The sequence below is a fragment of the Myotis brandtii genome, unplaced genomic scaffold (genome assembly GCF_000412655.1).
Source record: "Myotis brandtii unplaced genomic scaffold, ASM41265v1 scaffold922, whole genome shotgun sequence".
NCBI classification, from domain to species: Eukaryota; Metazoa; Chordata; class Mammalia; order Chiroptera; family Vespertilionidae; genus Myotis; species Myotis brandtii.
Window position 1 is genome coordinate 113105 of NW_005371799.1, and position 13919 is coordinate 127023.

General features: G+C 37.8%; 1 protein-coding gene across 2 annotated transcripts in view; it reads right to left on the minus strand.

Annotated features, from left to right (window-relative positions):
- PKIA (protein kinase (cAMP-dependent, catalytic) inhibitor alpha) overlaps positions 1-13919 on the minus strand; it is a 31015-nt gene that overhangs the window by 7279 nt on the left and 9817 nt on the right. The window contains exons 1-2 of one of the 2 annotated variants that reach the window (XM_014532906.1): positions 9907-9994; positions 848-1025 (exon numbers count right to left, since the gene is read on the minus strand). In XM_014532906.1, the coding sequence (XP_014388392.1) occupies positions 848-998 (151 nt within the window). In that variant the 5' untranslated portion in view covers positions 999-1025; positions 9907-9994. Of the gene's footprint in view, positions 1-847; positions 1026-9906; positions 9995-13919 lie in introns of those variants that run through there. The other variant, XM_005885672.2, reaches the window with a different exon arrangement.

Below are 13919 nucleotides of genomic sequence, written 5' to 3' on the forward strand. Positions count from 1 at the left end.
TTATCCTGTAGTCTTAATAAGTACACACAAAACATCTCACCATATACCATACTTCAGGGAAATTAAAAGTGGTTCTTTTACATTAAAAAGTAATTCCGTTCTAAAGGGGTCCCAAGAACATTATACATCATTCTCATACACTACTTTCCTCATGAAGCAATAACTAAGCGCCCAAGATGTGCAGATGTCCTGGAACTAAGATGTGTAGATTAGCGTGCAACAAGAACTGGATAAAAAGGAGAAGTTCTTGGTAACCAAAGGAATGAAGTCAGATTAGGGCAGGTGCAAGGGAGTAAAATATTTAAAGATGAAACTTGTTGCATAAATACAAGATGAAGAATTTGACCCCCATGGTGTTTGGGACTTCCTAGGTGACTTTTCTAGAGTTTCTGGGGACAATTCTCTGGGTTTAGCACAATGCTATAAATGGCTAAATAGGTGATTGTTAACAAGTTAAGGTAAACATGGGACTGCCTGGCAGGTGTGGCTCAGTGGTTGAGCATTGACCTATGAAGCAGGATATCAAGGTAAACATGGGATAGCAATATTGTTGAGTATAAACTAAAAGAAGCTGAAATACTCAAGAATTACAATTCTTAGCTAGTGATATTTTGTTTGCCAGTATATAGTTGTTATTATTGTAGAGCATTTGAGTGGGAAACCCTGTAAAGAGAAGTCATTGAAAATGGAGTGGGAATAAGAGATCAGTCCCTGACTTTTATCCTGCGTTAGACTGTTTATAACTCTATAGACTACTTTTGAAGATGGATTGTCATGCCTTAATCCGACTTGGTGAAATGCTGACATCATTCTATGTTCATAGAGAGACGCGTATCAAACAACTCACCTGCCTTGTTAATATCAAGTCCTGCTAATTTCAAGGCTAATTCATTGCTGTTACCACTTGCAGAGGAAACCAGGATATCATGTATTGCATTTCTTCTACCTGTTCTTCCCGAAGCAATAAAATCTGCATATGTAGTTTCCACATCAGTCATTGCTAACAAATATCCACATAGCAGGAACTAAAAAACAAAAACAAAATCACACACACATAAATTAGCAGGTAATATAATGTTGCAAGACACTTGGTAAATTATGGCCCTATAATATGAATGTGAAATAACTGTTTTGCTTACATGGCCACAAAGGAAGCAATGCTTTGCTTCTGGATCAAGGGTCAGGGAATGTTTTTGTAAATGGCCTGATAGTAAATACTTTAGGCTTTCAGGGACAAATGGTCTCTGTTCCAGCTACTCAACTCTGTGGTTGTGCAAAAGCAGTCAAAGATAAAATGTCAAACAAATATAATAAACAAACTGTATTTACAAAAATAAGCATAGGGCCAGAATTGGTTTGCAAGCCATAGACAGTGGCCACTTGGTTTAGATCATAAAATTCTTCTCTAATGCCATTTTAGTCAGCCTTCAACTCCAGAGAAGAGAACTTGAGGTCAGTTGTATACCAAGGCGAGGGGGCTGGGGAGAGATGGAAGTGTTCCATCCTAGAGGTAGTAAGTAAGCTAGTGCCTCGTCTGCAGAAAGTCTAAGAACAATAATAAAACTGAGAAAAATCCAGTTTTCTTTTTATCATCAGCATGAACCAGCAATTCTAAACAATGTAGGAATCAAATACTGCCCCCAGTGAGGGAGGACAGTTCCCATGTGGCCCCTTGGGAAGCCATTGCTTGAGAGGAATAACAATCTTCCTTGACTGAATCTTTGAAATAAAATTTCAGCTTTACAAAGGAGTCAAAGCGAATTTTCCAGAACAAACTTGGTGATACACATCCTTAATGAAAGACATAATGAAAAGAATGGCAACAAATAAGTACCTATCAATAATAACCTTAAATGTAAGTGGCTTAAATGCACCAATCAAAAGACCTACTGTAGCTGAATGGATAAGAAAACATGACCCATATATGTACTGTCTACAAGAGACCCACCTCAGAAAAAGGACTCACAGAGAATGAAAGTGAAGAGATGAAAAAAAATTTCCAGGCAAATGAAAATGGAAAAAAAAGTTGGAAAGGCAATACTCATATCTGACAAAATAGACTTTAAAGTGAAAGCCATAATAAGAGATCATGAAGGATACTTCACAATAGTAAAAAAATCGACAAAACAAGATAATATAACCCTGGTAAACATATATGCACCCAATACAGGAGTATCCAAATATATTTAAAAATTTCTGGAGGATTTGAAGGGAGAGATCGACAGCAATACAATAATAGTAAGGGACTTTAATACTCCACTGAAATCACTGGATACCTCTAGACAAAAAATAAACAAGGAACCAGTGATCCTAAATGAAACACTAGATCAGATGGAATTAATCAACATTTCAGAACATTTCACCCTAAAGCTACAGAATATACATTCTTCTTAAGTGCACATGGGATATTTTCAAAGATATTCTACATGTTAGGACATAAAACAAGTTTCTACAAGTTCAAGAAGATTGAAATCATATCAAGCATCTTCTCAGATCATAATGGCATGAAATTAGAAACACTCAGGAACATTCACACATGGAGGCTAAAGCATGTTATTAAACAATGAATGGGTTACCACAGAGATCAAGAAAGAAATTAAAAACATCCTGGAAACAAATAAAAATTAACACACAACAACCCAAAATCTACTGGACACAGTGAAAGCAGTTCTGAGAGGGAAGTTCATAGCTCCACAGGCTTACCTCCAAAAAACAAGAAAAACTTTTAATAAGCTACCTAACCCTACAACTTAATGAATTACAAAAAGAACAAAACCCAGAGCTGGTTCATCAAACAAGATTGATGAACCTCTAGGCAGATTCATCAACAAACAAAGACAGAGGACCCAAATAAACAAAACCAGAAATAACACAGGTGAAGTAACAACTGACCTCACAGAAATGCAAAGGATTATAAAAAAAATATTATGAATGACTATACTCCAATAAACTGGACAACCTGGATGAAATGGACATATTCCTAGAAAAATACAATCTTCCAAAATTCAACCAGGAAGAAACAGAAACTGAATAGGCCAATAACTACTGATAAAATTGAAGCAGTAATTAAAAATCTCCCAGCAAACAAAAGCCCTGGTCTAAATGGCTTCACAGGGGAGTTTTACAAAACATTCAAAGAAGAACTAACACCTAACCTCCTCAAACTATTACAAAAAAAAATTCAAGAAGAAGGAATACTTCCAAATTCTTTTTATGAGGCCAGCATTATCCTAATCCAAACCAGATAAAGACATTACTAAGAAAGAGAATTGTAGGCCAATATCCCTGATGAACATAGATGCTAAAATCCTCAACAAAATATTAGCAAATTGGATCCAGCAATACATTAAAAAATCATACACCATGACCAAGTGGGATTTAGCCCAGGGATGCAAGGCTGATACAATATTTGCAAACAAATAAATGTGATACATCACATAAATAGATTAGAAGACAAAAATCATGTAATCATATCAATTGATGCAGAAAAAGCATTAGACAAAATCCAACACCTATTTTTGATAAAAACTCTCAGCAAAGTGGGAATAAAGCAATCATACCTCAACAAAATTAAAGCCATATATGACAAACCTACAGCCAACATCGTACAATGGGCAAAAACTAAAAACATTTCCCCTAAGAACAAGAACAAGACAGGGATGCCCGATTTCACCACCCTTCCTCCACATAGTTCTGGAAGTCCTAGCCACAATGAAGAATACATAAAAGGCATCCAAATCGGAAAGGAGGAATTAAAACTATCATTATTCACTGATCACATGATACTGTACATAGAAAACCCTAAAGGCTCCATAAAAAAACCACTAGATTTAATAAATGAATTCAGCAACATAGCAGGACAGAATTAACACCCAGAAATCAGTGGCATCTTTATATACCAATAATGAACTCTCAGAATGAGAAACTAAACAAAAATAATAATACCATTTACCATTGCAACAAAAAAATAAGATACTTAGAAATAAACTTAACCAAAGAGGTAAAAAGATTTGTTCTCAGAAAACTACAGGATGTTGAGAGAAGAGATAGAAGAAGATATAAACAAGTGGAAGAATATACCATGTTCGTGGATTGGTAGAATCAACATCATTAAAATGTCTGTAATAACCAAAGCACTCTAGAGTCAATGCAATTCCTATTAAAATATCAATGGCGCCCTAGCCGATTTGGCTCAGTGGATAGAGCATTGGCCTGCAGACTGAAGGGTTCCAGGTTCAATTCCGGTTTAGGGCACATGCTCAGGTTGTGGGCTTGCTCCGCAGTGGGGGGCATGCAGGAGGCAGCCAATCAGTGATTCTCTCTCATCATTGATATTTCTATCTATCTCTCTTCCTCTCCCTTCCTCTCTGAAAGCAATAAAAATATTTTTTAAAATAATAAATAAATAAATTACCTTTAATAAAAATAAAATGAAATATCAACAGCACATTTCACATACCTAGAACAAACTCTCCAAAAATGTATATGGAGATAGTTGCAGCAATCTTTAGAAAGAAGAACAAAGTTGGAGGGATCACAATACCAGATATCAAGTAATACTGCAAAGCCACTGTTCTCAAAACTACCTGGTACTGACACAAGAACAGAACAGAGACCCCAGAAATGGACCCACGCCATTATGCTCAATTAATATTTGACAAAGGAGAAAAGAGCATACAATGGAGTCATGACAGTCTCTTTAATAAATGGTGTTGGGAAAACTGAACAGATACATGCAAAAAAAAAAAATGAAACTAGACCACCAACTTACACCATACACAAGAATAAACTCAACATGGATAAAAGATCTAAAAGTGAAACCATAAAAATCTTAGAAGAAACCATAGGCAGCAACCTCTCAGACATCTCTTGTAGCAGTCTGCTGGTGGGAGTGCAGACTGGTGCAGCTACTGTGGAAAAAAGGATGGAGTTTCCTCAAAAAATTAAAAATGGAACTGCCATTTGGCCCAGCAATCCCACTTCTAGGACTATATCGTAAGAAACCCAAAACACCGATTAGAAAGAACATATGCACCCCTATGTTCACAGCAGCACAAGTGCTCATCAGTAAATGAGTGGGGGGGAAAAGCTTTGGTACATTTACAGAATGGAATACTATGCAGCTATATAAAAGAAGGATCTCTTACCCTTTGAGATAACATGGATGGACCTGGAGAATATTGTGCTAAGCAAAATAAGCCAGTCAGAGAAAGATAAGTATCACATGATCTCACTCATGTGTGGAATGTAATGAACAAAATAAACTGATGAACAAAATAGATCCAGAGACATAGAAGCATGGAACAGACTGGCAAATCTCAGAGGGAAGGGAAGGGTGGAGGGCTGGGGGCAGCAATTAACCAGGGAACTTACATGGATATATGCATAGCCCATGAACACAGACAATAAATTGGTGAAGTCTGGGAGAGGAGTATGTGGGGAGAAGGTGGTCAATAGAAAAACAAAAAACAAAAGGGCCATCAGTAATACTTTCAACAATAAAGAAAATGAAAGACATAATGAAGAAAAATATTTTCAAGGTAAAATGAGATATGTGTGTTAACAAAAATAACAACTGCAAATCTTTCCTTTCTTTTTCTATGTTTAAATTTATATCCTTCCCTGGGGGTCAAAAGAGGCATAGATACTAAGGTAAAATAATGAATTTCTGTTGGGTTAACTTGTTTAAACAGAACTTTAAAATAGCACACTTTTCTTCACTCCCATACGTACCAGTTAATTTACTATAGTTTAAGATTAAATACTCATAGCACTAATCAAGAGAAAGGAATATTTTCAAAACATAACAAGTGGGGAGGACGCAAACATAGTGAACCCCATACGTCATGGACATACACCCTGTCACTCTGAAATGACTTGATGCCATTCAAGTGCAACTGAGGTTGGCAGCCCATTCCTGCAGGCTGAGTTCTTCTCCCAATGCACATGGAGGGAGCTGCTAATTCAACCTGCAGAAAACTTTATATTCTCTCTTCTTTAAGGGGAAGCTGGAACAGGAGAGCAGGAGGAATAGTATAATACAATTTTGAAATAAGAACTATTGTTTACTACATGCTTTACTGAGACTGTGTTATAGATAACACTGGTTTCCATTCCCTCGACTATATCCACCATTCTTTTTTGTGGGAATATGATTTAATAGTTGTTATAATTCTATTTAAAATTAGTCCTGGTTCTTCCACTGGGTCATGGAGTGACTTTCGGAAAATCACTCAACCCCATGGCCTTCCATTTCCTCCTAAGGAAAGGGAGACAGCTGGATGGCATGCTCATTATGGCACCTCATGAAGTTGTAAAAGCAATGATCATTCAATACCTCGTTTTTAAAATCTTGAATTTGGAATTGCCCTTCTGTGGCCATAACCACCTATTCGTTTTCTTTTCCTCTTACTCTTAGTGAATTAGGTCATATCTTTCATTATTTTAACTCTTTTTATTTTAGTTTCCTCTAGCTCCAGGCTGGATCAATTGCCCAACATCTCATGTAGCTTCTAATTAGCACCAAGAAGTCCCTCTGGCCCTGGCTGGGTGGCTCAGTTAGTTGGAGCATCAGGCCATACACCAAGTTTGCAGGTTCAATTCCTGCTCAGGGCACATACTAGGTTGCGGGTTTGTTCCCTGGTTGTGGCGTGTATGGGAGGCAACCTATTGATATTTTTCTCTCAAATTGTTGCTTTTCTTTCTCCTCCCTTCCCCCCTCTCTAAAAATCAATAAAAATATATCCTTGGGTGAGGATTTAAAAAAAGAAGTCCCTCTGTGACCTCAACCTTCCTAAGTCTCACCTGGGAAAACAGCAAGGTGCCTTTCCTCTGATCTTATTACTGGGTAGCTGGTGTTACCAGAAAAAGTCACAAAATTGTGCCAATTGGCTCAACTAGAAATTTGTGACACTATTATTAGTAAACACTCTGAGTTGTTGGGAAATTCTTTTGTTCACCTCTAGTTGACTCTTCCTTATGCTTGTCTTCGTGGGAAGGATTCCAAACCCTTTCTGTCCACACAACCAGACACTACCTGCCTTAAGAGATGACTTAGATCTTCCTTTTCTGAGAAGATACAGGACATCTGTTGCAAATTCTCTTAAATCTCTTCCTCTCTCCAACACATTTCTCTGTGATCACTAGTCTCTCTTTCCTAGACGAACTACCTCTTTCTTTCGGAAGCATGCTGCCAATTCTATTTCCTATCACCTCCATGGTACCTTGCTTTGTCCATTTTTTTCCCCTCAGAAGTTGAGTCTCCCTTCTCTGCATTGCTCCCTAAGTTTATATGCACGTTCATGTCTTCTTTAACTAAAAAACTTAGACGAACCATTCAAACAAATACCCTTTCCTCAACCTTCACTCATCTTTGCACTGACTAATCTTTTTCCTTCATTAAAATTCTCTGAAGGATTCAACTATTTTTATTTTCCGTTTCTTTGAATGAACCTTTATACTTTTTGTATTTCATTGGCCTTTATGTAGTATATTTTATGTAGACTACTTTCTTATAGATCACTGCAGTGATCTTTATTAATTTAAGTAACAGCTTAATGTTAACGATTCTTGTGAGGGTTGGTCCTGTTTGAGTTCTCTGCAATGCATGAGGCTGCCAGCTACGTTCTGTTTGGAACTCTCCCCTCGAATATACAGCAAGTAATGAGGCCCATTTACTATTCTAGGAGTCAGACCTATCTGTATTTGAACCTTGACTTTCCATTAACTTGTTATGCTATGTCTAATCCCTCTGTATTCATCTATAAATAGTGATAACTATACTTAGTCAAGGTGGCTATGAGAATTTATTTGGATTATGTATCTAAAGAGGCTAACACAATGTTTGGCACATGGTGGGAGGTGCTGATAAAAATACCAGCTGTCACTTTCTTAGCTTCCACGATATCTTACTATTCTGGCTCCATTCTATTTGTATTCTTCACATTTCTCTAGGGTCACCTGTTGAAATAAGGGCACATTTTGTAGGAATTAAGGACCAATCCTGACCTTCTTCATTTCCTGACTTGAATAAGTCATCTAATCCCAAGGCATCGAATTCTTCACTATGGCTAACGCAGAAATGTGCATCTTCTACGAGACTGTTCTCACAAGCTCTCACACACCAGGGAAATTGCTGAATAGGTATTCCCACTTGGTTTTGCACAAGCATTTCAAATTCAATAAAGCAAAACAAGACAACAACAAAACACACAAATAGAGAAAACTGGCCTCAGGATACATTATGTTGGAGCATCTTTTACTCATTTCTCTCACTTGATATCCATATTTAATCACTTCCCCAGGTTGTGTTGGTTTTTATTTGATGACTCTCATATTTACCTTGTGAAAAATAGGAAAAGCTCATGCCAGGATTATTGCTATCTGAAAAGAACCCACTTTTGCTGTTTAACTTCAACCACTCAGTTGAATAGAATGAAAGATAATAATGGCGATTGTGAGAAGAGCTCATTCCTATAGACATCCCCTCCCCGTAAGCATTTATGTAATATATTTGCTAGACTGATGTGCACCCAATTTTAAACCTTTAAGGCAGGGGTCCTCAAACTACGGCCCGCGGGCCACATGCAAATACAAATATTGTATTTGTTCCCGTTTTGTTTTTTTTACTTCAAATAAGATATGTGCAGTGTGCATAGGAATTTGTTCATAGTTTTTTTTAAAACTATAGTCCGGCCCTCCAACGGTCTGAGGGACAGTGAACTGGCCCCCTGTTTAAAAATTTTGAGGACCCCTGCTTTAAAGGAACATAGAAACTAAGTCCTGGGTATTCAATTATAGTAGCGATTATAACTATTATAGTTATTATTGTAGGAGTATTTAATTTTTATTACATTTTCTTTCTCCAGGCAACAGACTTATTTTTTCAGTAAAAAAATAACTGACAAATAGCACATGTAGAAATATGAGAATGAAGGAATACAATTATATTTTTATACAAAATATGTAGATGCTGTGAACTCAATATATTTTTTCTCTCTCCATGTTATAATTCTTTTAATGAATTCTGATTATGTGCTCAAAAACAGTTATTTTTACGTGCATGGCAGCTATGTTATTTTTTCTTTCAGTTAGTAAATATGTAGACATAGCTCTTCAGTTACACCAAATACGCCACTGTATAGTGACCTGGAGTTTTGCTTAGAAATTCTGGGGAAACAATTGCCAAGTGATGTTTTCTGACAGATATTCACCAAAAAAATTATAAAAGTCACCAAAATTCTAATAAATGTCAGCAGCTGGCAGAGGCTTAAAGAGAAGTAATTAGCAAAAAGTCTGGCTTTATAAAAATAAGCAAGTCGGAATAAAGCCTGGACAATTTACCAAAAGTGGGCTTTGAATCTTCACTAGTGTTTCCCTGTTTATGTTGCTATAATTAGAATTTTCTAGACATGACAAAACGGTAGTATTAGATATAAACAAGATAACATGCTGCTATTTTTTTGTATCCAGTTTTACAAAAGAGCCAATTGTACTAATATTTAACATCTGATTAGAGAGGAGAAAAGACACTTTATTATTTAAGTACTGTATTATTTAAAGGTAGATTAAAATTTAAAGAATAAATCTGTAATATTTATATCTGAAAGTTCAATCAAAATCCACGCCTAAGAAATAAGCTTGCTCTTTCTTCTCCCCCTTAAAAAAGTTCCCTTACCTCACTCTTTAACAAAAGGAGGTACGTTGGTAGTCTAAAGATTCTTCCCTGCATAAAGGCTTTCTAAACTGAGATTCATGATCCGTGCTGGTCTTTTCCTTGTTTGTAACTTTTACCTTTTGAAATATCATATACACACAGTACTTGAGAAAATAAACCAGAAGATTTTACTCTAGTAGAATTTACAGATTTAGATAGAGTGCAAGAGGCTAGGAAAGGTATGTACTTACATGTCCTGTATTACACAAATTGAAGAGTTCCACATAGATGTACCCTAGAAGAAGTTGGGCCTGTGAAGCTGCTAAAATGATTTTTATAGTGACATTGAGTCATGAGCCAAATGGTGACTGGATGTCATGCTAATTTTACTCCTGCAAATGGGGACACATGAAATGAGACGCACTGACTTGGAAGAAAGAATGGAGAGAATGCCATCAGCATGCACTGGAGACGTCTTTCTTTCTAATGTGAATGACATGACTTAAGTTTAAAAGAGAAGGAAAAATCTTCCGGTCCCATTATTACAAAAGCAATTCTTTAACGTCCCAACTGTTACTTTATCAAATCATGGGGAATATTAAAAGCCCTTGAGTATATTACTATGTTCTTAGGGCGTGGTCTACATTAGTGTTTCGGAAGTATTTTGACTCAGATTTTCATAACTTTCTAAAAAATTATTGAGAACTCCAGTGAGCTTTTGTTTCTGTGGTTATATCTGCCAATATTTACCACATGACAAATTGAATTAAATAGTTATTAATTACTTAAAATATAGATAATAAACCATTAAATGTTTCCATAAATATTTCTAATAAAATATATTTTCCAAAGCAAAAAAAAAAAGTGACAAGAATGGCATTGCTTTAAATTTTGTAATTCTCTGGCTCAAATTTGCAAATGTCTGGCTTAATGAAAGACATCTGGTCTCTCAGATCTGCTTCTGCAATCAATCTGTCTCAATCTGTTGTTTTAGTTGAAGTATGTGAAGAAAATCTGGCCTCACACAGATTTTTTCTTTTTTTTTTTTTTTTTGTTGGAAAAGTGAGGCGAATTGCAATAGCCTTTTGGGATAATTGCAGATTTTTTAAATTTTTGCAATGTGTAATCTAAAGCCACGTTAATATGCTTTCCAGATTCTGTTTTATTAAAACCTGTTGTATACCTAGTACTTTAAGTGGCACTTTTGCCTACGCATATTTTTAAAAATATCAGGCATTCGTCATTTGGTAAATATTGGTTTCTTGGGTTATATAAAATTTCCAAATTCTATCATATTTCACTATATTGTATTAAATTTATTATTATAGCCAGCTCTCTCATCAAAAAAGTCTTTTAGAAGTGAAAAACTGACAAGTCCCCAGGAACAGATAAGTTTTCCAAAATGGTAATTTTTGTCTCAACGCTCAGATTTTTTTCACTGACAACAGATTCAGTTGGATTTTGGATCCCTTAAAGTGACAGGCTCACTTTGTTCATTTTCAAGAAAACTCCGCCAAATACCCAAATCTGAGAAACCACAGTTTGCCTGTTAGTTGTTCTTTCGTGTAAAAATGGTGATTCATGGAAAAGGTGCTCATTCTGCCGCAGTCAAGCAGTTACTTAGATGGCCATGCCCTTGGTACACGGCAGAAGTGCCTGGGGACCCCCCAACATCACACAAAATATTAAAAAGACCCACACTTAAAGGGCGAGATTTGACAAAATATTTTTTTTACTGTCTCACCAAGTACATTCTTAGGTAAATTTGCATGTAAAAAAATATTAACTGTGAGTGTGGGTGGTGAGGAGTCCCAGGGTTGCTAGGAGTGTTTGGTGCCACGGACTTGACCAGTGCTGAGGTGCAGCATTTCCCCACCACTTCTGCGCCAGCGGTGCAAATGGCAGACAAGCAAACAAGGCAGACAGCATTGGGGTTACTATGGGAATTCTTTTAAACTTGAGAACCTATTGAAGGTGTCTATGGGAATGACTGAAAGGGCTGGGAGGACATGCAGGAATTCAGGGGCCAAACTTTGAGAACCATTGATGTATACAGTAAGAGGAATCTATCGATGAACACTGTGGATTAGAGAAGGAAACCCCTTTGTAAAGAATTTAAGCAAATAATTCCTAGAATGCTCTAGAAGTAGCAGCTGATCTATTACCATGCTAAGTATTATCCATCTTTTTCTCTTTTATTTTGCTGTCTAAGGATATTACTTGTCTAATTCCATCTTAAAAACAATCTAGTAGCTTATTTCCAAAGCAGCCACTTTATCTCACAAGCCACAGGGTGTCAAACTAAGTCTCAGGAACTCTGGACAGGATTCTGGGACTTGATGCTACTTCAATTCTCTTTTCCCTTGAATTGGTCTATCATCTAGTCACACTTTGGAGTGAATGACATCAAGGGAAAAACATCAAGAACCACAACCCTATTAATAGCAACAAGTTGATTTGAAAATGTCCACACAAGCCTCCTCTGTGAAGGCATAATTATATTCCCCGCACCGGACCGCGGCTTACATGCTCTCATATTGCCCTTTAGAGGAGTTTGGATCATGTTCTAGCAAAACCACACTTAAAAAGGCGACCTCACATACTGAGTTGTATCACAGATACAGGCCAACATCTATTAACTAGGTCAAGCCAAATCATGTGTGTGTGTTTATTCTAAACCCACGGCACTGACCTTTTATCACAAAACATTGCTAGAATAAAATATGAGAAAAATAGACTGTCTTTTAATGGTTTTCACAATGACCTTTTGACTAATACTATTAGAGATAGTATCCCAACTCCTTAGTTGGAGGAAAGTCTCCACCTCTTCCCTGATTGCCACCATGTAATAAAAATTCTCATTTAAAAAGTTCCAATATTTGATACTACTGATCATTCCTCTCAATTGTTTTCCTAGTCATCAATTTATTTCTGATGTGATCATTGTGACCCTTATGCCTTTAAATCTATCTATCATCTATCTATCTATCAATACATGAGCACATTTTCATATTTTTTGTAATTTATAACATACCTAGTCAATTATATCATTAATTTCTTCTTCAGAAACTTTCTTTAGCCAAGATTCAAATCCTGTTTTTTCTTTACACAATGCTTAACAAATCAAAACTTCATAATGAGAAATCTAAGCCTGTAAATTTTATGAAGCCAGAGGCACAGCTGTCTTCCTTGAGGAAATAAACAACAGGTGACCTTACAGCTACTCATAAATCCCTTTGCTCATTTCTAGCTATCTCTTTCACCACACTAACAATAGCAATTTTTTTATTTTTCTGTGCTTCTTCAGTCTTTTTTCAATTACAGTTCAATTTCACTATTATTCTGTATAAGCTCAGATGTACAGCATAGTGGTTAAACAATCATGTACTTTATAGAATGGTCTCCCTAATATTTTAAGTACCCACCTGGCCCCATAATAGTTATCACGATATTATTGACTACTAGAGGCCCGGTGCACAAAAATTTGTGCACTCGGGGGGGTCCCTCAGCCCGGCCTGTGCCCTCTTGCAGTCTGGGACCCCTCGGGGGATGTCCACCTGCTGGCTTAGGCCTGCTCCCCGGGGGATTGGGCCTAAGCTGGCAGTCAGACATCCCTCTGGCAGCCCAGGAGCCTTCGGGGGATGTCCACTTGCCAGCGGGGAGCAGGCCTAAGCTGCAGTCGGACATCCTTAGCACTGCTGAGGAGGCAGGAGAGGCTCCCGCCACCACTACTGTACTGGCAGCCATCAGCCTGGCTTGTGGCTGAGCAGAGCTCCCCGATGTGGGAGGGCACTGACCACCAGGGGGCAGCTCCTGCATTGAGCGTCTGCCCCTTGGTGGTCAGTGTGTGTCATAGTGACCAGTCATTCCCAGTCGCTCTGCTGTTAGGGTCAATTTGCATATTACACTTTTATTATATGCCTGGTGCATGGGTGGGGTCTGGCTGGTTTTCCCTGAAGGGTGTCCCAGATCAGGGTGGGGGTCCCGCTGGGGTGCCTGGCCACCCTGGGTGAGGGGCTGAGGGCCATTTTCAGACTAGCCACAACCCCTTCAGGGTGGGGATCCCTGCTGGAGTACCTAGCCAGCCTGAGTGAGGGGCTGAGGGCCATTTTCAGGTTAGCCACACCCCCTTCAGGGAGAGGGGTCCTGCTGAGGTGCCTGGCCAATCTGGGTGAGTGGCTAATGGCTGTTTGCAGGCTGGCCACAGCCCCTTCAGGGTGCGGGTCCCTGCTGGGGTGCCTGGCCAGCCTGGGTGAGGGGCTGA